The sequence below is a fragment of the Catharus ustulatus genome, chromosome 5, assembly GCF_009819885.2.
Source record: "Catharus ustulatus isolate bCatUst1 chromosome 5, bCatUst1.pri.v2, whole genome shotgun sequence".
Taxonomy (NCBI): Eukaryota; Metazoa; Chordata; class Aves; order Passeriformes; family Turdidae; genus Catharus; species Catharus ustulatus.
The window spans coordinates 49,617,855-49,643,049 of NC_046225.1; the positions used below are offsets into that span (position 1 = coordinate 49,617,855).

At 40.3% G+C, this 25,195-nt stretch overlaps 1 protein-coding gene across 1 annotated transcript in view; it reads right to left on the reverse strand.

Annotated features, from left to right (window-relative positions):
- Positions 1-11,486, reverse strand: part of ATP10D (ATPase phospholipid transporting 10D (putative)) — a 40,883-nt gene extending 29,397 nt beyond the window's left edge. Inside the window, 3 exon segments of the mRNA XM_033059991.1 lie at positions 722-916; positions 1,705-1,983; positions 11,435-11,486. Of these exon segments, the coding sequence (XP_032915882.1) occupies positions 722-916; positions 1,705-1,970 (461 nt within the window). The 5' untranslated portion in view covers positions 1,971-1,983; positions 11,435-11,486.
- Between the last annotated feature and the right edge of the window lie 13,709 nt (positions 11,487-25,195).

The window sequence follows — 25,195 nt, forward strand, 5'->3', positions numbered from 1 at the left end:
CTGGACTATAAGGTGCACTTTTTTTTTTTGCAGCAAGGCTCCGCCCCCAGCTCCCCCCGCACTGTTGCTGGTCGAGGCCCCGCCTCAACCTGGCAGCCACGGGCCCCTGGACCCGCCTCCACCCGGTAGGGGCGGTGCCGCGAGCCACCGGGCCCGCCTGGACCCGGGAGGGGCGGCGCCGCGGGCCCCTTGGCCTGCCTTCACCCGGCAGCTATGGGCCCCCGGGACTGCCTGGACCCGGGAAGGGGCGGCGCCGCGGGCCCCCAGGCCCTTCTTTACCCGACAGCCATGGGCCCCCTGGCCCGCCTTCACCCAGCAGGGGCGGTGCCACGGGCCGCCGGGCCCGCCTCCACCCAGCTGCTGTGGCACTGCCGGCTCCCCCCACGGCTCACGGCTCACACTTCCGGGGTGGCAAATGTTGCAACTTTGTATATCATATAAGGCGCACCGGACTATAAGCTGCACTTCCGGTTTTGGGGAAAAATTTTAGTCAAAAGGGTGCGCCTTATAGTCACGAAATTACTGTAGTCCCTCAGTGAACTGATCTAAATAGCCTGGCTTTGAGCAGGGAGTTAAATGACTTTCAGACACCTTTTCTGAAGTACATTATTTTATGCTTCTATAAGTATCCAGAAGGTAATCAAAAAGTTATCACCAACTTTTTCACATGATAGTCATAATCAAATAATAACAATAAACCACAAAGACTGTTGTCTCTTACCTGCTATATACTTTGGTTACTAAGTTGTTTATCTGTTTATCCATTTTGTACCTTGAGTAATCCTCCAGACCATCCTTAACTGCAATAATTGTCAGAACCCCTATCAGAGGTAGCATTGTAATTTCTTTTTGGAAAGCTTCAACCACAGGAACCCAATTTAGGACAACTAGAAATAGGAAATACAAATTGGCAACTCTGAAACAAAGAGAAAACACAGGATTTAGCTGTGCTAGCAGACAATGATCCTTATTTCTCCACTCCATGTTGCACAGACATTTAAGTTATCAGTGATTTATCTTTCCTTCATCTGCAATTTAAGGAATAACTATCCAGAATTTTGTTTTAAATCTCCAATCTATAGATTACTTAGCAACACAGTTGCTTAATATACATTATAAGGTAACGCAGAAACCAAGAATTCTCCTGTATTTTCAAAACTGTCCTCCAGACATGTGTTTTCCAGAGTGAGGCACTGGTGAATTTGCACTCTCCAATTTCCAGATCCTTTAAACTTAATTTTATCATTATCATAGGGAATTTTATCATATCATTAGGGAAGGTACCATGTTTTAAAAAGGAAGCCATCCTGCAACCTCCCTGCGTAGCTTTACAGATCAGCAGTTCTCCATGCAGAAAGAAGATGAAAATAATTGGAAACTGAGAAAGACATGAAGGAAGGGGAAAAAGACATTTGTAGGAAATTAACTGAAAATCCTGCTGGTCATTGGTGTGTGGCAGTGCTCCAAGAGCAAGGAATAGTTCAATAGTCCAAAGAACAGAATAAATGAGAGTACATAAGCTAAGGAGAAAATTAGTAGCTCAACAATGATACTCAAGAAACTTTGACCATATAACATGCATCTTTTCAGAAGTGATAGGTCAGCAGGAAGGATAATTTTTTAATATATAATAACACATACAAATATCTAAATAGAAAGGTTCCGATTCAGAAGAATTACCACAATCAAAAAGGAGTTCCTTACCTGTGAAATTGTTCAAATAAATTCCGTGGTAAAAAATTCAATAAAGTATACCTAGTAGTCCGTATTTTGTTGTTCATATACAGTTTTGATACTTTTTCATATTCTTCTTTAAAATGTCCCAAACAGGGTATCACTATCCTATGTTTGCCAGTAGTTTTTGATGATTGATAGCACTTGCTACTTGACTTGTTGTTGCTGCATTCTCCACCCTCTGTTGATATCAGTCGCTGCCAGCGGTATTGGGCCCAGTGGACGGGATCTGCCATGGCACCTGAAACACTTTATAGTCCAAGAAGTGTCAACTCTCCAGAAATGTTTGAAAATACAGCAACTTACACAACAATTCTGTAAAGGCTTTTCAACTAAAAGTCAGAGCTACAGTTGTGAATAAGCCTAGGGAAAAAAAGTAATTTTCATAATGAACCCAATCCAGACTGTTAATATATTATGCAAGGTCGGGAACTTTTGCTTCAAAGATTGAATTTATCTGAATTTCAACAAACCTTTCAGGATCCTATAATTTGACTACTCTGTTTAAAATGCACAATATTTTTGTACTAGCAGTCCACCCACCAGTTTCTCATGCTGTAGCATGGTGGAGAAAGCTGCTAATTCTGCAGAGAACATTTTGAAAGGAATCCTCATCTCAGACACTGGAGCCATGCTGATGGTTAACAAACCTTCTTAAACTCAGAAGTCAACAATCTAGCAGTATGCATCTGAATACAGCCTTAGACACAAACTGAGGAACTGCTGGTGAAAGGCACTAAGTAGCTATCATCAACAAAACTTCTTCCAGTAAATTAGAAAGAGGTTTGAGAACTTTTAACGACTGACACAGGATGAATAAATTTCATGATAATGCTTCTCCTTTATCCACCTAGCAAAGCTCTAGCATTCTACCCAGGAATTTGTTTTCCTACAGAACGCCAAAGTTCATAGCTATAGATGATACTCACAGCTATACGCGTTGCTCACTTTATCAAATTACCCAATGCAGTCAGAAAACACCTCTTGCACAAACCACGCTTTAATAGAACCTCAAAAGTGCTGGCTTTTATAACAAAGTTTTTTACAATTTGAAAGCTTTAACCAATGGGTCCTACATTTCTTGCATTACTTCTTCCATAGAACAGTTAGTTGCATATTCATTTAAAACTCTGAATTACATGAGCCCAAAATCATTGGTACTTCTTGCTTCGGGTTACTTTCCTTCCATCTAGTATCTTAGTACCTGCACAGATTCTAGCAAAATATTTTACTAAATCCTTTTCCTAAAGTCCCACACAAAAGCTGTCTCTAAAACTTGCTAGATCCTCCTAAATGAAATCTCTTAGCAACAGACTCACGTGTGGTTATCAAACTAATCCTGACTTTGGTTTCAATCAATTCAGGCTACTGTTCATGTGGTATCTTTCTCTTTTATTGACAAATGCCACTCTGTCCAGCTCAGATTCCTCCAAAATACTACTCTAAATAGTAATTTTCCAAACTATCAACTTGACTATTTTACCCAGACTATCTTCTCTTACATATCCTTGATTCTTCTATTACAACTGCAGAACTGTTGACACATGAGCACAATGCCCTCACCAGGTCCTCTAAATATTGGGTACTATTTGTATCTCCACATCATTTTGAAAAAGAAAGGTTCTCCAAACTTCCTTAAAAGCCTGGACATCTATGTCACTACCCCACAGCTAGAAAGCTTTTCTCTAATGTTTATATGGCCTCTTCATCTCCTCAAATTAAAATGGAACATTTTTGTCCTATCACCATTAGCTATTGACTGTTATGGTGTCTTGGAAGACAGTAACCATGTACACGAAAATCATGTTCTTTAGAAATCATGACCTGCACAGGAAGAAGAGTGAAAAAAAAAAAAAATAAAACAAACCCTTCTATATAGCATTTCCTCTCAGCATCCCCTGGCAGTACTCTACTGTTCTTCCAATGCTCTTCTGCAGTGTTCCCCCAGACAGCATAAGGGACCAGCCTGAGGAAAAGGCTTTTCCTTTTTCTCAGTCCTAAACCTTGTGATCCCAGTAATCATCAGATTACCAAAGGTTACAAGGGAATGCAGCTATGTCTGAGACTTCTTAGAGAAGCAAGAAGAGTTTGTAAAGATTTTCTAAAGTACATGGCATTCTCTTATGTTCACAGAATGCAGCATCTTCTATCTTTGTTTCCCCTAATCCTATGGCCTGGGAGACAGTTCCCAGAGGCTGCACAGAAGTTACTATCTCATTTTAGTCAGGGTCAGCCTTTGTTCCAGAAATGGGAACTGACATTTAGAAGCAGCTACTTCACACCAATGAATCACTTTAAATGTATGGCTACCATACAGTCATACATATGAACACTGATCTATACACACGTGAAAGAGATGCTTCAGTTACGTTAACTGAGCCTGAGGACAAGTCTAAAGCTTGAAAGGTCTTCAAAAACGTTTAGGGACTGCAGAAAGTGCTGCTAGTGGAGTCCATACATGATTATGCAAATTTCAATACTCCTAGAGTTCTCAAACCCCCAAAATTAACACGGACCCATCTACAAAAATCAGGACTGAATTAAAGAATAATCCTGGAAATCAAAGAATTTTAAAAGATGAGTGGCTGAAAAGAGGTAGGTTTGGTTTTTTCCCGTCAATCACAAATTTCAGCAGTTCAATGATTAAAAAAACCCCCAAACTTCTGGATTTTGGATGGTATCCTTAAGGCGTGGCCATTTTGAGGAAACAACAATTCTCCTTAACTGTCTCTGCTGTAACAAATCAGTAACTGTACAGATTTTATACAATGAGAGGCCTTTTCAAACAAATATTTGTTTTAACTAAAAATATGCTGGATTATCAGGGAGAGCTTTAACATGATTTCTTCTGTTAAATTTATCAGACTCCTTCAAGCTTTCATCTTTAGCATGAATCATACAGGGTGTGTCAATTAACCACACTTTAGCCCAACAATCTGACATATCTCTACATACTCTTACAGCGTGCAATGATCTAGTAGCAAACTTAAGTAAGTAAATGCCAGGAAATTTCACAAGATGCCACCAGCCAGATATTTGAGAGCAGTTTACATTTGTAGTGAAAATCATCTCTGTTTTCATAAGACTAGGTAAACAAACATTTGATTCTGATGAAGGAACGAACTCTTTCTCCATCTCCCACGGCTAATGAGAATGCAAAAGCTTTAAATAGGAGATCCTGTTAAGTGAAAATTATATTGGCAAAATAGCCTACACAGCTCAAATACACCTCACAAATTTCAAAATCTTCTAAATTCTTTTTGGTATATGTAATGTTTTTTCTTTTCTAGATTTGATACGCAGTGACCACTCTTTATAAAAAATAAAGCAGTTGGGGAAAGCAGGGAGGAAGAGCACCGGACATTTTAACACGACAGCATGTAAAGATGGAATTCTTCACCACTATATGAAGAGCAAATAGTTTAAACTGCATATGCAGAGTTGCTGAAGAACAGCCACCCCTCACCACATACATATCCTCCCTGACTCCAAAACCTCTGCCCCACCCTTCCTCAGAGAAGCAGAGCTTAAAAAGGAACAGGAAACATCAGATTCAGTTCTGTGCACTGCATATTTTGTCGGTATCTCCAGTATTCTAATGTAACTACTTGTAACGAAACTGAAGATTGTAGGGATGAGAAATAACTAACACAAATCCACCACGTTGGAAACACTGTAAGAAAAATAACAAGGAATCTCTTATGATCAGAGAGGTGAATCAGACAATTAACAGACATCTTGGGAAAAAAGTATCTGGATCTCATACTCTGCCATAATGCCCTCTGACTCACCCGGGATTTGACTGAGCTACTATTTTGCAAATGACTTTTTTTTCCCCATATCATTTGCATAATCATTAAAACAGCACTTTTGAGGTTTCAAACTTCAGAAACCTCTTTTGCATTTTATTCTTCTTCCTCATTACATTTGTTTCATAAAGTATTGAACACATTTTCTGTGGTCAGAAGGAATTTAATCAGCTTCATATTAGATATTTTAAGGGATTAAGTCATCGAAGATCAAGTAAAAAATTAAACAATTTTTCTAAGAAATCCATTCTCTTAAAACATTATTTGACCCTCCTGTCATGTTATTTTTCATAGCCAAGTCTTCAGTTCCCCAGCTAATGTGAACTTAAAGTATTATTACAAAACATCAGATCTTCTTGAAACACTGGCAAATAATCCACAAGATGAGTTAATCTGAAGCACTATTTTTAGAAGTTTATTTCTAAAAAATATGTTTATGTTTAAAACCCCCAAGAATAATGTTCATGTATTTGAGAAGAGGAAGCCTAAATCACATACTGTTTTGAGGACAGCCTCACACAAGCTAGCCTGTCCTCATTTCACGCTATATGCTATTCAAGTGAACATGCCTGATCTTGCTAAATGGAAACAGCTGATATAGAGGTAATTCAGGTATGTCTTACACTCAAAAAGGGAAGTTCTTGTAGTAAGCATACTAACTGTTACTAACATAATGATGAAATGTGGAAGGGAATTATATGACACTGGATTTATTTGCTTTCTTGCTTTTTTCTACACCCGTTCTTTCATGTGCTCTGATTCTTTCCTCTTCTTATAAAGCACTTTCAGGTATGAAAAACTGGAGGGACTAGATATGGTTAACAAGAAATAGGTGACTGTCATTCAAACCTTTGTTAAAGCAAGGCACAACAGCATCATTTTTACCACAGGACAGATCAACACTATACACTCTCCATGTTTGACCATCCTATATTGCAATAAAAACAGGCTTTGAGAACTCTCTGCTAGTGGTAATGCTGAGAAAATCCTTATTTTTAAATGGTCTGTACCCTGGAAGGGACTTGCAAGCATTCTTTTGTATGTGCATTTCATGTTCCATAGGTTGTTTTCTTTTCCCATCACTTCCCTTCCACTGTCTCTTGTAAATTCTGTCAGCTTCCAATTCTGTGAAGTATCACCTGAATATCTGCATGCAAGCCTTGGCTCCTAGCTTTCCTGGTGGAGGATGGAGCTGACATTAAAAATTCCTTAGTTCCAGTTATATTATCGGTAGCCTTTGGAAATTCACTTAGCAGTCACTGGTCTCTCTCATACTTGATAATTTCTTAAGATCATCAGCAAAACAGATGTGTAGATAATTTAGCCTATGTTTATCCTGCTCTGGAACTGCACCCCACCATTACGTTGTGGTCATTTGCTCACATGTCAAGTGAAGTGCCTTACCATTTACCCTGGCTTCTCCTAACCACTTCCTCCCTTCTGACAACATCCTTCTCTTTTTGCTGTGGTCTCCAAATAATTAGTCCTCAATTTTCTTTCAGAAAATTCTGTGTTAAATGCACTGGTATGTGACATATTTGACAAGAATGTTCCCCAGACCTTTGACACATGCATGCTTATGGTGTGTGTCTCTATCCTGTTCCTTCTCAGGTAGTGTGCAGTAGGCCTTCCTCTGGGCTAGTTTCCAGTAGGAAGTAATAAATCAATTCTTGTCAAACAGGAATGCAACAAAAACAATTCAGTATCTTACCTGAAAATTTTCTACAGCACCTAAAAGGGAAGCAACTCACACAATGGATCTCCCCAACAACATCCCTTTTTCTTTCCTCCTCACATGAATATATCAGGATGTTCTGCAGGTCTAAGGTTCTGGGTGACCAGGGAATATAAGAAGTGGTATCCTAGATAGAGGTCACCCCACACAATGCTATGGAAGAGTGGATCATCCCCAGTCCACACAACAGTCCCATTGAAGCCTCTTAGCAAGTGTTACTGCACAGGTTCACTATCACTTTTGTCACTGCACTGACAGAACTATACAGGCTAAATGTTAAAAACTCCTCCTAATCATCTTTTAAAACTCAGAAGCTAGCAGAAAATGAAGAAGCTTCAAGAAACCAGGGACTGAAGATTAATTTACACTCTGAAGAATAAATACTTCTTTCCTCCTAAGGTTTGCTACTTTCTCTGTTACATGCAATTTCACAAATTTGTCACACATATTTGCAAGCCAATATGAAATCTGCTGGGACATTCTAATATACCAAATAAATCTGGATAAGAGACTTTTGCTCCTAGTTTATGGGACAAAACAGGCAAAAACCTGCAGGAATCAAAATTTAATTTGAGAAAATGATGTGATCATTTGCAACCATATGTTCTGAGATATATTCATAAAAGAGATGTACAAATTCTTGAATTAAGAGTGGAAGACATGTTAGCATGAAAAATCAATTGCTGTGGCACTACTTCACTATGCATTCCTGCCTACAAAGTCTAATTTAGCATGGGCAACACTGAAAACTTGCAAGCCTTGAAAAGCCTTGGATCTTAGAAAGGAAATTTCTTGGTAATGAGTACGTTAAGCCAGCCATCAACAGCACTCCACAAATATAAAAACAACCAGCAGGATGTGTTAAAACCCAAGAAGTGTCAAGGCCCTGACACAAGGATGGATGCAAGATAATGTACAGTAATTTCATGACCATAAGGCGCACCGGACTATAAGGCGCACTTTTTTTTTTTTTGCAGCAAGGCTCCGCCCCCAGCTCCCCCCGCGTGTTTGCTAGACGAGGCCCCACCTCAACCCGGCAGCCATGGGCTCCTGGGCCCGCCTGTACCCGGTGGGGCCGGGCTATGCCCGCCGCCGCTGCGCGCAGCATCCGCGGGGCCGGGGCATGCCCGCTGCCGCTCCGTGCAGCGTCCCCAGGGCCAGGCTATGCCCGCCGCCGCTCCGTGCAGCGTCCACGGGGCCCCGCTGCTCCGGGAGTCCCCTGGTGCTCTGGGTGACCCAATGCTGGCAGGCTCGCCCCATGCCACCGCTGCCCCGAAGTCAGTGGCTTTCCCCCTCCCCGCATGGCAGCCGCCCCAATGCTGGCGGGCCCGTCCCGATGCCGGCAGCTTTCCCTCGCCCTGCGTGGCGGCCACCCCGCTGCTGGCGGCTTTCTACCCCCGCGTGGGGGAAGCCCGATGCTGGCGCTTTGCCCCCCCGCCCGGGCTGCGCCGCCGTGCTTTCCCCCTCCCCACGCGGCCATCGCCCCGATGCCGCCAGGTTCGCCCCGGCCCGGCGCTGTCCTGATGCTGCTGCCAGGCGGGCTCTGCTCTGCTGGGGACTGTTAAGGGCTTGCACTTCTGGGGTGGCAAATGTCGCAACTTTGTAGGTCAGATAAGGCGCACCGGACTATAAGGCGCACTTCCGGGTTTAGGGGAAAATTTAAGTCAAAAGGGTGCACCTTATAGTCATGAAATTACTGTAATTGTAAACCATGCAGTAATTCTGGTTAACATACTACAGTGTGGGAGCAGTATATAAAAGCAGAAAATCTCCTTCATCTCGGGTAAAGTTATTTAGGATGCCAATCATATCTTGTACCTACAGACACAACCAAACCATACACTAGCAGATTTCAAGTTTAAATTTCAGATGAAATAGTTTCAAAATAAAACTGAAGACCGCTGGAGAGTGATCTCTCAGTGGTGAAAATATTTTACATCCTTTTCTCCACCACAAAAGTTCTGCTTTATGCCCTGCTCTCACGTGCCACATTGGTCTCAAAACTGTAAACCAAAGCCTTTCAGTTTAAGTCTTACTCTGTCTTTCCACACAGGTATATCTTTAGCTTATGGTCAGGCAGCATTTAGTCACTTCAGATGCTTTGCTATGTGTGAAATTTACACGAATTTCACAGTAAGACTAAGGTGTGGGCCAAGTTAAAAATTTATACTGGTGTTCATGTAACACAGAAGAATGTGATTATTTTTTTTGGTAGCTGTGTACACTCCCTATTCTACCATAAATACTTTTAAGAGAAATTAATTCATATTGGCAGTACTGCTGGTTTTCAAAGGCCCAAAACTCTACTGTGCATATAGGTCTAGCATACTAATTGAAATTTATACTGAAAGTACCTATTACAGTAAGAAACTGTACTCGAGTTCCTAAAATCCTATATTAGGTCTCTGGCTAGTTTTTTCTTCTTGTTTTCTACCTACATTATATCAGCTATTCAAAAGCTCCATAAATTCCCAGGGCATCTACTGAGGTTTTCAGGTCTAACGCTCTAGGGTTAGTGAATTTTCGACAAAACCAACTCTTGTACAACCTCAGAAAGACAATCAGATTTGCCACAGAGCAATAAAACCTGCCTACTGCTTGGGGATATATTGACAGGAATAACCTGTGAATCCACTTTAACCACTAGAGACTTCCTGTAAGACTATAACACACAACTCTTGAGATGTTATTTCAAACCTGAAAGCAAGAAGTAACCTACAGCAATTGAGGGCTCAACTGCAAATGTGTATCTTTAAAGGTTTTATTATAAAAATGAAGCCTACATATACAGAAACCTAAAACAAAATGTGCAAGGAGTTAAGAATGCTGAAATTCTGACCCTACTAACCCCAAAACTATCTAAGACACTAGAGAAGCACTGCAGTGAGTAGCTGAAATGAGTTACAAGTTAACACTGAACAGAATTGTTCTTACTTCTTCCACTCGTGGTCTAGTCAACTCCTTCATAGTGAACCTGGTTCTCACTGATCTGCAAGACCTTTTACCAACTCAAAGACAATAACATCACTGAATTTCCCAAGCCATCACTACAGCTGTTAAAGCACTCATGTTGGCACAAGCAACGTGGGACAGGAATGTCTGATTAGAGAGTATCTGAGTACTCACAGAGAACTTGGCCCCAGTTTCAGTCTAGTTTTCATTAGAAACATGTATCAACACTGGTTATTGCTCTGAAATTCAGATCATCCAGGGTAGTGGCAATTAATAAAAGAATGTCATCCTTGCCTGTCAGTCCTACCTTTTGCTCCTACAAACAGTAAGTGCCCACACACTAAGTGTAAAAATTCTGTCTAAAACACTGGCTTCAGACCAGCTCTGGAGTCACACAGAAGAGCTAAGTGAATTCAATTCCACTCCAATCCTAGATAAACCACCTAGTGCCATCTCTGCTGGAAACCACCACATGAAAACAGCAATAATGACAATCCTGTTAACTTCTGGTGATGATAGGAAGACAAGTATGTTTTTAAATAAGAGGTTTCTCAACATTATGGTCATTGGTGAGATATGAATACCTTTTAAGTATTACTCTGTAAGTACTAAAATAGTAGTAATTTTGATATCAGAAGTACATTTTTCTTCAGTAGCTGTCCTTCTGATATGAACTTGGATTATTCTTTCCCATCTTTGTGAATTCTTTTCATAATTAAGTCCGGTAACTATAGCTGTGATCCAATCCTGTGAATGAACATGTGCACTCTGCACCCCTCGGTACTTTCCTGAAGCTTCAGGAACTTCCCTGCCACTTAGATGGACTTAAGTTTACTTCCATACCATGAATGTGTAAAACAGTAAAAAGCTGACACCTCACTCACCACCGCGAACTATGAAAACAAAGACTTTAGTTTCTGGAGTCAACGTCGAGGAGATTAACACAGGCAGTGCCGGGGGCGGGGCGGAGGTCGGTCGTGGCCCAGGGGACATTTAAGAACAAAAACCCACCGCCGGGACCGGCGGGGGCCGCTCCGGTGCCGGCAGCGCGTCCCGGGCCGGCTCCGGCGGGCTGAGGGGAGCTCCCTGCCGCGCTTCCCCGCCTCCTCTCGGTCCCGGAGCCCGGCTCCGCCGTCCTCCCGCGCCCCCATCCCGCACCGCACCCCGCGGGCGAGCTGCCCCCCCGCAGCTGCTCTGGACTTACCGCTGGAGCCGCGCACATCCCGGGGGAATGGCCGCGCACCGGCCCCGCCCCGCCGTGCTGCCCGCCCCCGGCCGCCTCCGCCCCACCGCCCCTCGCCGCCCCTCACCGGCCTTAGGCCGCTGATTCCCTTCGCTCCTTCCCCATCCTGATCCTTGTCCCCCGGAGAGTGACTGAGACCCGAGCTGTGGTCCGGGACCCTTCCAAAAGCGGCTCCTCCGCTCGCCCCACGGCTCTGGGTGAGGGAGCTCTGCTCGCTGCCGTGCAGTCCATGACGCTTGGTTAGTTATTGTTTAAAGGTCTGCTTTTGTTTTGCCTTAAGGCCTCGGCAGATGGAGTTTGGGGTAGGAGGTACGGCTGTCACAGAACATGACACCCTTGACAGCTCGTAAGGAAAACTGATGTGCTTAATTTTTTACAGTCATTTACAACAGTGAAGGCAGCTTGGCTTGTCTAAACATCCAGGTTTTAGCCACTGGGCTAATCAAGGTTAGCAAACACTTCTCTTGTTTTCTAGGAAGTAAGCCTCTGGCTATTGAGAAACTGCCCAAATTGCCTTAAGCAAAGCACTGCCATCAGGAACCTCAGTGAGTTATTTAATCAATAACTCTTGTGAAGTCCCACATTTTCCTTTTGATCTTATTGCCCTGCAGGGCGCCTCTTACGATGAAATCACATGGCCTTTTACATGGAAATGAAAGGATTCCCGATTCGAGACCATCTTCTGCTGAAAAAGAAAGAAGAAGAAAAAAAACCCACCAGGAAATGTTAATTGCAGATCTCTTGGTCCGTATTGAAATAGTCAGGGGTTACTGATACTTGTGCAGTGTCAACAATGAATTCCTAAAAGAGAGCTGGAGGGCTGCGCTGAGCAGGTGCTTGGCTGTGCTCTCCCTCCCATGTATATGCATGGCGTTGTTTTCTACTGTTTCCTGCATTCTAGCACCTGCATTCCTGCACCCCTGACCATACACTGAAAACATTTTGTTAATGTTCAGTGAACAGCGGCTGATGGTCTGTTCTTTGGAGTGCCCATATGGCTAGTAGAAATTTCAAAACGTATTGGCATGTCAGATGGAATAAAAATTATACATGAAGGAAGTCTGTAACTACTGCCTTGAAATCACGTAGGTTCTTTTTCTGGGCAGAAAAATCTGTTTCTTTGCAGGATCTACCACCTTTACTGGCTCAGGTGCTGTAGGAAAGAGGAATCAACTCTGGGGAGGGCAGAGCCAGCTGCTGCAAGAGACAAGGTGGTAGTAGGCTTCGCCAAAACCCAGTTACTTTAGAGTGATTTAATTTGTTAACATTGATTTATTGGAACATTCAAGTTGGCAGAGATGTTTGACAAAGAAGAGAATATCACACAGCTTATCATCAACCACCGATACTGCAATCCCATTGCAGCTGTAATAATTCATATTCAGTCTTATACTTCCCATTCATGTTTTTTCATGCATGACAGTCCATTCTGTAAGCCTATAACTATGAAAAGCATAATTTTGTTTCCTGGTTTGCACAGCATAACAATTGCCTCAATTAGGCAATCAGTGCATGCAAAAATACCTGACCAAACTGTAAATGAGCTATCCTGGCTGCCAGAAAGAGCACAGCTGCCTAAGTGCAGCAGTCTGTGCACTTGAATTAGATGGAGCATGTGAGCTGTTTGGAAAGGTAAGGCTGATCAGGTGAGTGGAGAAGAGGCATTGCTGAGTCCTGACTTGGCCATTGCACACACATTTTCACTTTTATCCTTCTGTACAATTGCCCAGTAGTATGAATGGTCTTGATTCCAAGCATGTAAAGCAACCATCCAGCATGTCTGAAGTGTATGTAATTAAACTGTCTTCTCCTAGGTATCCTATGGAAGAGTAACTACAAAGATCATAGTCACCAGATACAATGCTGGATTGAGAAATCTCACCTCTTTTCTTTATGGAGGTAATAACACTGAACATCCTCCACAGAGTTATATCCTTTTGTGTTTCCCCAGAGAGAGCTGCAGGTGTCCACCACAGGAAGAAGGAAAACTTCAAATTTCAGGTCATCCAGGGTGGTGGCAATTAACAAAAGAATATGATCCTCGCCTGTCAGTCCTACCTTTTGCTCCTGCAAACAGTAAGTGCCCACACACTAAGTGTAAAAATTCTGTCTAAAACACTGGCTTCAGACCAGCTCTGGAGTCACACAGAAGAGTTAAGTGAATTAAATTCCTCTCCAATCTGAGTACCACTTAGTGCCCTAAACCATTTAGTGCCCTCTCTGCTGGAAACCACCACTAATGAAAACAGCAATAATGATAATTCTTTTATCTTTTGGTGATGATATGAAGACAAGTATGTTTTTAAATAAGAGGTTTCTCAACATTATGGTCATTAATGAGATGCGAATGCCCTGTAAGTATTGCTTTGTAAGTACTAAAATAATTTTGATATTAGAAATACATTTTTCTTCAGTAGCTCTATTTCTGACAAGAACTTGGATTATTCTTTCCCATCTCTGTGAATACTTTTCATAACTAAATCCAGTAAGTATTATTGTGGTCCAGCCCTCTAAGGGACCATGTGTGCTCTGCACCCCTCTGTACTTTCTTGAAGTTTCAGGAATTTCCCTGCCTTATATGGACTGAAGTCCAACCACACAAGAGCTGTTGATGACTCCAGCACAGTCACAGAGCTCTTTGTGTATTTCAAACCCTCTATGTGTTCATGGCTGCAATAACTCTGCAAGTACAAGCATGAACAATTCAGCCTGCTGTGCACATACTGGCACTGTTTGGAACACATGAAAGAGAGGAACTTGTGAATTGCCAACTAAGCATGTTGGCAGACTGAAAACTTTCCAGTGAAGACCTGAAAGGAAGAGGGAGATTTGCCATAGCATGCTATCAAACAATTCCCAGAGCGCCTCAAGTACAGTAATTTCACGACTATAAAGCGCACCCTTTTGACTAAAATTTTTCCCCAAAACCGGAAGTGTGCCTTATAGTCCGGTGCGCCTTATCTAATGTACAAAGTTGCAACGTTTGCCACCCCGGAAGTGTGAGCCGTGGGGGGAGCCAGAAGTGCCACGGCAGCCGGGTGGAGGCGGGCCCGGGGGCCCATGGCTGCTGGGTTGAGGCGGGGCCTCAGCCAGCAGCCACGCAGGGGGAGCTGGGGGTGGAGCCTCACTGCAAAAAAAGTGCGCCTTATGGTCTGGTGCGCCTTATATGATCTACAAAGTTGCGAATTTTGCCGACTCCCGGGGGGTGTGCCTTATAGTCTGGTGCGCCTTATGGTCGTAAAATTACTGTAAATGGAACATGAAAACCTGGGTATGGTTCTTCTCTGGGAGAGTCTCTTCACCAGAGGAGAATCATAACCAGTGATGATTCCAGTGCCAAATCCACATAAATAGCAGTGCCAGTGGGGATTTGGAGTTGTAGACATAATGGTTATCATTACTACAGTGTGGATGCTCCCACATCAGCTTAGTGGTCAGTGGATGTACTTGAGAGATCCAGTGTGTATTTACAGGTAAATACTGACATATTATGACATCCACTCTAGTTCAAATACATTTGAAGATGTGGTGGCATATTAATAATAACTTATAGCCAGAAAGGGAAATTATTACTACCCAGTAATTTCATGATGTTTTACTTCCTTAGCTCTGCAGTAAACCCAAATAGTTTAACTGGAGCAGAGATTTCACAAAACCCCCCTTGAATTTTAAATTTCATTGAATTATTGCTTACTAGATCGTTGGCTAGTAAAATGTGTTTAGTGTCCTAAGCAATGCTGCCAGTGCAATTTAAAGCAGTCTGTTGTTCTTATCACTAAGGTAATTTCTTACAAGATCCTCAGATACATTTCCTGGCAGGACCCCTGGAAGACAGATACACAGTGAAGAAACAGCTGTTTGTCTTCTCTAGTTTGTGTGTGGCCATAGTCTTTATTTACCATACACTGTCTAGATCTGTACTGGTTTATTGATTTCCTTGTGAGGAGGTTGTTTTTATCACTGGAGTGAGCATTTTATAAATAATCATGAATTTTCCTTCACTGCGTCCTGTGAGACAAGAAGGTATTATTCCTTTCAGGTTACAAATAAAACATTGAAACGAGAGAGAATAAACACCACAACATGAAAGTGTTTGTTAGTGAATCTGAGCCTACATGCTCAGTTTGAAAGATTGAGCATTTGTTTTAATATTTTATTGTGCAAGATATATGCTATGTAAATTATATACATTCTGAAATCTTGAGAGAGGTAGAGTTGTGTGTAAATATTATCATGGGAACTTTCCTGAAAGGCATTTTCAGGGTCATTAAATCCTTGCAATTGCAATATGCCATACAATCTGTTTCATAAACTAACTGAATTTTTCTAAAACTAGTTAGGCATTTTGCTCATATTACTGTACTAAAAAAATTGCCCCAGAGTACAGTTGCTGTGAGGGTTAAGAATTATCTTGTAGCTTCTAAACTCAATTTCATACCCATTTGTGCATGTACTAGCAGTGACCACTGCTTCCATTAAATAATTCTTTTTGTTCCTGGTGTTTAACAGTCCACCTCTGTTTTGCTAAAGTAAACCAGATAAGAATGAATCATATCAAACTGACTGAAGGCTAACTAAATTTCGAATAAAAGTGTCCAGCCAAAGGTGTAATGCAGTTTAGCAATCCATTCAGACCTCAGTTAATGTTGGATAAATTGCTGTGACATACCTTGTGTAGACAAGTTTTAAGGGAATAACTGACTAATACTCACTCATGTAATCCTCATGCTTTGCTTGTGATTAATAGCATCAAGTTTAGGCAACTGCAGAATGGAAGGAATCAGGAAGCTGGCATTAGATGCGAGTTCTGGAGGGCAGTTGTTAGCAGCCAGTAGCAGTTATTATTATTGGCATAGGACTTACTGATTGTCATTCACTGTGGTTTGGCACTGTGCGTATTAGGAACTTCTATCCTGAAAGCCACTAAGATGATGAGACTTTTGTTCTAGAGATTTTAATTCTGTTATCCATTCTGCAGAAAGTAATTATCAGCTGGAATTTAACGAGGAATCTGAAAGTCTTTCACTTTTAAGAGGCTCCAAATTAACGAGACAGGCAGAAAATAATTTTAAATGAGATACTGTCAGCTTAGTGCATCAGGAATTTACCTCTTGTTTTATTTTATTCAATAGAGAAGCTGAGCTGGTAACCTGTGGGGAGCCTCCAGCTTCTAACAACCCATATTCACTCCCCATGAACTAACACAGGCCCATTGAATAAGAAGACACAAAGCTAACCCTCGAAAAAGGGAGCACCATCTAATGATGATTCTTGTGGACTGATGGAAAAGTGTATGATTGGAAAGTAGTTCTAGCTAAGTGGAATTGCACAAAGGCAGTTTGATGCCCTTGGAAAATTGCTTTATTTCTTCTTTTTCTGTTTACTCTGATGTGGCAATTTCCCATATCTACAGCTGTAAACTTGTCATTAGGTGGTTTACACTATTCCAGTTTCATTGTGTGTCAAAACACTTTTGATATGCACTTATGTACTTATGTGCCTTCCTTTTCATTGTATATAGAAACAAGTTGACTTATTGAATTTATCTGGTCCACAAATAACCTTAATTCTACACTTTCTTTTTATCAAACCACTTTATCAGCTAACAAAAAGACCCAAGTCAGTGATATCAAATGAAGTATTTGGTAACTGTTGCTTTTTTCTCCATCTTTGCTTGTATAAAGTTATTGTCTGGGTTATAATATTTTTCAAGTGTTTCTACAGTTTTTCTAACACAATTTCTGCTGGACAGCAGCTCCAACCTGCCAAGGAAATTTTGTCAATATTCTAACTTAGCTATTTATGCCACAATTAATATATCAATTTCTTGAACAAATAAAAATAATCCTGCAGATGGATATGAAGATACCACTTAGACTTTTTGATTCTCTCATGTATTTTTCACAAGGAAAGATCCAAGGCTGATTTCCCATAAAATTGTTAATTTAAAGTTAGGAAACCTAGTATCAGATTAAAAGTGTCTACAAGACACCACACTGAAAAAAAATCTAATTTTTAGGGTTCATGTGTATTTAAACATTTGAAGGTGAAACTTTGCCTCAGCAGACATTATATCTGATCATTTCACCTTCTAGAGCCAGTGTAAACCAAGATAAAGTATAAACAAAGATAGACCAAGACTGAGACAAAGCACAAGTACAGCTTTAGGTGACTTGGAGGAAATGTTATTACATGAGTGTTTCTGATTCACTTGGTGAGCCCAGTGCATCACAGATCCAAGATGAATTAATGAAAAGCCATACCCATGGTAAAGACAAGAAAGATTTATACTTTCACAGGTATTGTAGGTCAAGTTCAAATTTAGAAGAAAACTTAGGGTTTACTTGTAACCTGCACTGTGCAACAATATTAAACCAACTGGTCCTTGCTAGAACTTTATGTCATATATTCCATTGTAAATAACATAAGGAAAAGACATGTTCCATTTTAAAGTGAACAATTTATATTTTGTCCTTATTTTGCCCCTATAAATAGAAAAACTATTTAGGGAAACTAGGAAAATTAAAATAATTTTAAGCTTTTTAAGCTTTAAGTTGCTTAGTATTTCTCTAGAAATATTCTCCAAATTGTGAAATGAAAATTTCTTACTACATTCTTTATTATGTCACCTGGAAGAACAAGTAAATAATGTCTTCACAATGCAAATAGATTTTCAAGAGAGCTTTTCTGTAGAATTTGCTTCAGAGTAACTCTAAATAAAAGCAAATATAAGCTACTTTATTGAAAATTAAAAATACCTCTCCTGATATAATAACTTCAACCCACTGAAAACTTGGTGTGAGCAAAATAGTAATCAAAATACCATTGTCACCCACATAATAAGATTCATTATTTTATTCATTATTCCTATAGCAATTTTTACCATTCATTTACAATACATTTACCATTACATTTACAATAACAAACCCTATTTGTATGTAGCATTTTCCTATGTACAATACTCTTGCACTTGTGCATGAACTAGAGGGCTTCCAGACTTTTTCAGATGGCTGGTAGTGGTTTTTTTGAAAATTAGAACATATTTTTTTTTACTGAGAGAAATTACACATAGGCAAGCTGAGATGTTTGTGTTGGTACAGTGCCTTATTCATCAGCAACTGAGCCATGAGAAAATTTCCAATGCAAAAAAGTGCCGCTCTGCTTTTTGTGTCTTTGGTAATTTGAGACACTCTCAAGATCAGGAAAAAAAATAGAAAAAAAAAAAAGCAACTAGAAATGGGAAATACAGTAATACGATTCAAAGCACAGTTTGTCCCAGGAGTCATGGAAGTCATGGGTCATGTGGTCATAAAACCACAGTGAGAATTAGCAAATTTTGAAAAGCTGGTAAAGATGCAGAAGCTGTCCAGGACACTGGCAACTGTTTCTAAAAATCTAGTTTTCAAATTAATATTTGAATAGCCAGTTAGCTTTGAGAGAAGTTGTCACTTTTGTAGTATTAGTTTTGATATCTTCTGGAGAAGCCTATTAAATTGTTATTTCCCATGGAAAAGACAAGAGCAGTAGGAAGTAGAGATGTGAAAAGCTGCTCCATAGTGTATTATTTAGAGACCACAAAGAAGTCCAGAAAATCTGGCTAATACAATGTGCTGCCAGGCTGGACACAGTCTGACAAGGCTAAGAAAGACTTATAAATCACAAGGCCATTTTGTGAGGAATTCCTGGGAGGAAATTGACTTTGTTTACCCTGGAAGAAATTTAGTGAAAAAGCACTGCTGTGCCTTACTATGGATGTATCTGTATAAACGAACTGCTTTTTCTTAGTCTGTCATAATTACCTTCTCTTTATATGCCCTTGGTTGAAACAACCTCTGACATCTGAAACAGAGCTTCTGCACATTGCCAGTGTAACTTTCACCAACTGCTGTTTTCATTTCATTTCAAAATATGCTGTGATGAAAATAAAATTCATAGTAGCTGTAATAGTAGCTCTCCACTCAGTTATATAATAAATACAGACCATGAAGTCCTTGTGTAGGTGAGATGCTTGTAGTGGGGTGTTTATTATTTTAGGAATACTTTCTCCCCACTGCTATTATGACGTGTTGGTACAACTTGCTATGCAGCATATTCCAGCATCTACTAATTGTTGTTTACTGCTAGGGTTAAGAGTCACTATAATCTACTTACTGAGCATTTCTTTTCTGTTTTATGATGTCTAAAGATTTTTGAAAAGCACCAACACATTTTTACCATTCATTATTAATACTGAAATCTTAAGGTTAGGCTTGGAGAAGCAAGGGAATAATTTTGCTTAGCTTTACTACATCTGCTCTAAAAGGGATTGCTAATTTTCTGTTGTCATTTTGAATTCCAAACATTACAGTCATTAGACCTGAACATTGTGAGTAAAATTCCAGTCCTGATGTGTACCTGGTGTTCAGTTCTCCTACAATTTTTAAGCATGAAGAAAGGGACATAGAAGGACAGAAAAGGTGATGATAGATAAAATAGATAAAAATAAACTTTCTGCAGGTTCCCTGAGCATGGGATAAGAAATAAAGGGTCTGAATTGTAGAAAGGAGAGTTAGGGGAATATTCATAATGTTCTTGTAGGATGGAAGATGAAGACTCCTCCCTCTCCAAAGAAGCTTATGCAAATAAATGTCTCTTGGGGATAGGAGAGAGAGGCAGGGTAGGTCTGGAGTGCCTAGCTACTTACAGAAGATGGTGACCAGTGGTCCCAGCTAATGACTCCAGTTTGTCTTCTGAGCTGTTTAGTGGGTATATGGCTCAAGCCAACTACAGGCTCATTTGAGTACATAGGATGTCACTTATCTGGTCTAAGCTATTCCTCTGCCTCTGTCCTGCAGAATACTGGGTGTGATACCAGCTCCTGACTCTCTATTACCTCAGCCAGGCAGGTGTTGAGATGTACATAGTACAGGTATTTTACAAATCTATGATATTAACTGATTTCAAGTAATATGTACCATATTTTTTCCATCTGGTACTTCCAAGTATGCTTGGAGTGTTTCCAACAATAGCACTTCCTCTCTGAAGATCTTACAGTGTAGCAGAGCCCTTTTGAATGGTCTCTTCAGTATGCTTTTGTCTGTAAAAGGCAGTACAGATTCCAGTGTATAAACTGTGTCACACTAGGGTGGTGTTGAACCACAGGAATGTCCCTCAGAGCTATTGCTAGTTTTTCCGTGCAGTCTGTGGGAAGGACAGAACTGCTACAGAAACCAACACGATGATTTTGAAATATCAGCAAGTAGTGAATTCAAGAACATTTAAGAAGGTTCCTCTTGTTACATCTCTTACTGGAAAAAGGAGACACGCTAGAGACAAGGGTAAAGCTGTGAACACAGACTGTACCCATAGTACGCCTGACACTGTACTCCTCTTGTCTCAGAGAGTGAATACATGAGTATTATATTTACTGAATAGGGACAGAGGGAAAGAACCAAAACTTCTCATGGTTTTGTATGTTCAAAATTTACAAGTAAAATTATTTGAGAAACAAATTTGTCATTCAGACAGAACAATGATTGTAGATTATGAAGAGCAATTAGGTGATAAAGTATGTTATGCACATCAGTGTCATGTTCATTTAGCCTCACTATGAACTTCACTGGCTTACCAGGATGTAAAAATTAAATAGAGATACATTATTTTCAATCTTCTTCAGCTGCAGCATATGACCATGATTATTTGTAAGCTTCTACTACAATTTTCAAAATTCCTGGTTTAATAATTAAAGTGGATTGATATTCATGTGTCAACCAATTTCATCTAAATATGGGCTACTAGAAGGGGTAGTTTTGTCTTACCCCTCAGTCCCAACCACAAAGGTCACTTCTGTCAGAAGTGGTGCTCTGTTCATGGTGGAAATCTAACCCATTAAAAAGAAATTAATGCAAAAATAAAATTACTTTTCATCTACATCAGGTGCGGTTTTATCCTGCAGCCCCAGGCACCCTAGTGCTGGCATGAGAATCGGGGAGATGAAGCAAAGCTGGCAACAGGGACTAGGGGACCAGTGGGACCTCCCTTCTCCATGGCAACCCATGTTTAGCTCAGCATAATCCCAACTGCAGTCTCAGTGTTTCCACCACATTTAAAAACATGCATTTACTGTCCCCTTTGTGTTGGTAAAATACACAGCTAACCTACTGATTTCTAGTGACATACCTGATTAATAGTTTCTTGTGGGACACTTATGCTGGTGCTTGGATATTGTCCCCAACTGGATATACGTACAGCAATGTAAAACACTATGCTACTGTATTATATGCACATTATATATAATAGTTATATATAAAAATATATAATTATTACTATATTGTTATGATTAAGTATATGTTACTATAATATTAATAACCTCTGGTTATGAAGTTATTTCCCAATGTTTTAATTATTGTTGTTCTTCCAAAACCAAGGGCAACCAATGGATTGATCGTAAAATGGGTTTAATTTCTGTACTTTAGCTTTGGGTCATCTTTATAAGGAAATCAACCCCTCTACAAGTCATCAGGAATGTGGATAAAAAAACATGAAGTTCACTTGACACTTTTCTCTCATAAAATTGCTTTTTTCCTTAGAGCTCTGAAATCCTTGTTTATGTACTACTTACTGTTCTACAAGTTTCCCTCCCTGATTTTGTGGTTATTTGAGAGCTTAACTTCAAGGAGTGGGATGGGTTGTTACTGTTGTGGTACAGAAGCATGAAAAACAGGTATTTTTAAAGGTTAAGACTTGATAGCAGATCCAAATAATGCAGTTCCAAACAAAGTCCAAACTTCCAATGCCGGTTTTATATCCCCTACTTCACTTCAGTTGAACATGAGCTCCAAAACATGGATTTAGTTAACCCAGCTGTGGTTTCCTTGAGCAGTCTGACTTTGCTCTTCATGGGCCAATAGGCTGAATCAAAAACATTACTTTAAAACTACATATATGTGAAAAATGAAAAGTGAAATTCTTTATTCTTCAGACTGGCAAAAAATTAGCTGCTTTGAAAATGTTCACTGGGATAGTGTCCCATGGGAAAGTCGTTTTCTACCCTCTTCTATCTGTTCCTGTCTTAATTAATCTTTTCCACTTTTCACTTTTTTGTTGCCTTTCAACTAAGTGGGACGCTCACTACCTTTCTCTTTATTTCATAAATTATTTCATTGCAAATCTGGATCACCTTCGTATTTCTCCTGCTGCCACTGGGTTTAAATTGTTTGGAGCAGACACTCCCCCTGGTGCTCTATTTTGGAGCGCACACCACAGTACTGTCAAAGAGGGTAAGTTTCCAGTTACCTAACAAAGAAAATTCTAGGGGAATAAAGGAAATTATTATTGAAAATAATTTTTTTAAAAATTGAAATTTCATTTAAACAGCAGCTTTGAGGATTTCTCCATAATAAAATGGAATAAATTTTCAAGAAACCTTTCTTAAAAGTCTGATCTACTAGCAGTCGCAAATCCTGAGGAAAATGGGGGAAATTTGAAAGTTTTCAGTCAGCAAAACCTGAAGTTGGTTCTTTCCCATGCGTTTCTTCTCTAAAACTCCCATGCCCCACATCATTCCTACAGGGCCGCATGACTGTCTGTGAAGAAGTTATGCTGCAGACTGACTTAACCAGCTTGGGTTTTTTTACAAAGACCTTCTATCCACCAGTTTGGACTTGTAGCTGCCATGGTATTCTTATGGTTATACCTACACATGCATAACTGTGACTGTAAATTAGTCTTGTGATTTGAGTGAAATAAAGTCTGCCTACAGGGGTAACAGTCTCCGTGCAGTTCTGTGACCTGCTAGGACTTGAATTCTTACAGGTTTTCTCATAAAAGCCAGCAGGGTGATTTTGTTTCTTTGCATTCACATTCAATCAATTCAACACTTGGAAAGGCTACTGCTAATGTAAAAACCTGTTCCATAAACCTCCTCCACTGTGTGGCTAGGATTGAATTTACACTTTGATAAAGCATTAAGAAAATGAGCTCTTCATGGTAAACACTGTACAAGCAGCACACGCTTCTGCAGTCAGTGTTCCTCCTAACTTCCTCAATTCAATACCACAGAAGATGTCGTGCCCCTTGAAAGTCTTGAGCTTCCTCTCTTGCCACCAAGTGCAAATTTAACCTGTTAAGAGTAAAAAAGCAAAGCTGCAAGACAGGCAGAATGCAAAAATAGCTTAAGTGTGTTATAACTATGATTCGTGCCAACTAAATTTGTAATTATATTAGCAAAACTATTGCTTCATATCAATAGAAAAATTGTACTCAACTGTTACAAAGCAAAAAGGGGGAAAAAATGGGACAAAGCAGAATCCTCCAGATGTTCAGTGGGAGGGAGGATAATAAGGATGTAGGCTTGATAACAGTAGCTGGATATAAAATTTTCAACCTTGAATTAAGCCAAATCGGGATGATTCCCGGCATTGGACACATGGATCAAACTTGTTATGAGAACATAGGCTTAATTATATAACCCAAAGCTTAGTGTGCTTGCACCACCTGCAAAGTTACACAGCCGACACTGAGGAAAACCCAGAGCCTTCATCGGAAATAAGACCCCCGAAAGGATGAGAGACCCCCAAGTACTGGTGAAAAATGCGCAACACAACACAGTGATGTAGATTTGAGGAGTAGAAACTAGGAGGAGCTTTCCAGAAGATTCTATATTAATATGTATTAGCAAACAATATATAAAGGAGATTTTTACCTTGACTAATTTGGTGCAGAGGGAAGGGCCCTCTCCATACCCCCGGTTGGTGTAACCTGGTTGGTTTTGCTTATGCCTTATTCTAACCAAACCTCAATTATACTAAATTACTCACTGCCAAATTTTGTATATACTTAAATATATGTGTTTAATACACTTTGATTGTATTCATTTTTATATAGTTGCTGCTATTAAAAAATTGCTGCTAAATTTAACATTGGTGCCGAATTTAATGTTGTTTGATTAACTGGACAAATCAAAGAATCCATTCATAGCAAGTGTTATTGCATATAAAAGCTTGTAAAGCTGGGAGGTGTGATAATTGATAAAAGATTCGTGTTAATCATAGAAGTATTGAGGTTTGTATAAACCAGAATACTAAGGTCTGAAATGACACTTAATAGAGAAAAAATGTGATTAAATAATTGTTTTAAATCCTCCTGTTATGAATATTATGTTTCTAAGTAATTTGTATCTACTACCAGTTTGTAAAATCAGACTTTCCAATAGTGCGATAGATTTTGCAAAATCAGACTTCCTGCCTTTGTTTTATCAATGACTGCCCATCTACGAAGACCAGAACTTTCCAATTTCTGCCAGTTTTATCTACCAAGACCAGATGGTATCTATGGGACTGACTCCCAGAGACTTCACATGGATGTTTATTTCGGCCACCACTGCTTGCCTGCCAAAATTATGACAGCAAAGAAACAAAAATTATTGATAACCACAAGAGACCACACTATAAGAAGCTGCAAACCAAGATCCGATGGAGTGTGGAGTAGGTGGTGACCCCTCATGCCACCCCAGCGCTGCTTTGCTCTGTCTATATAAAATAAAACAATCTAAATTTTGCTAAAAATTGAGACTTTTGTTTCTCATTTGTAACAGGGGGGTTCCGGAGGTCGCGCAGAGCACACTCAGGTCCCCAAGCGCGCCGAGCGATCGACACGCCGGGGCCCGGACTCGAACCCGCGCAGTCGGGCAGAGGGCGGGTGCTCGCACGTGCGCATGCGCAGCGCCGGCGGGGCGGTCACGTG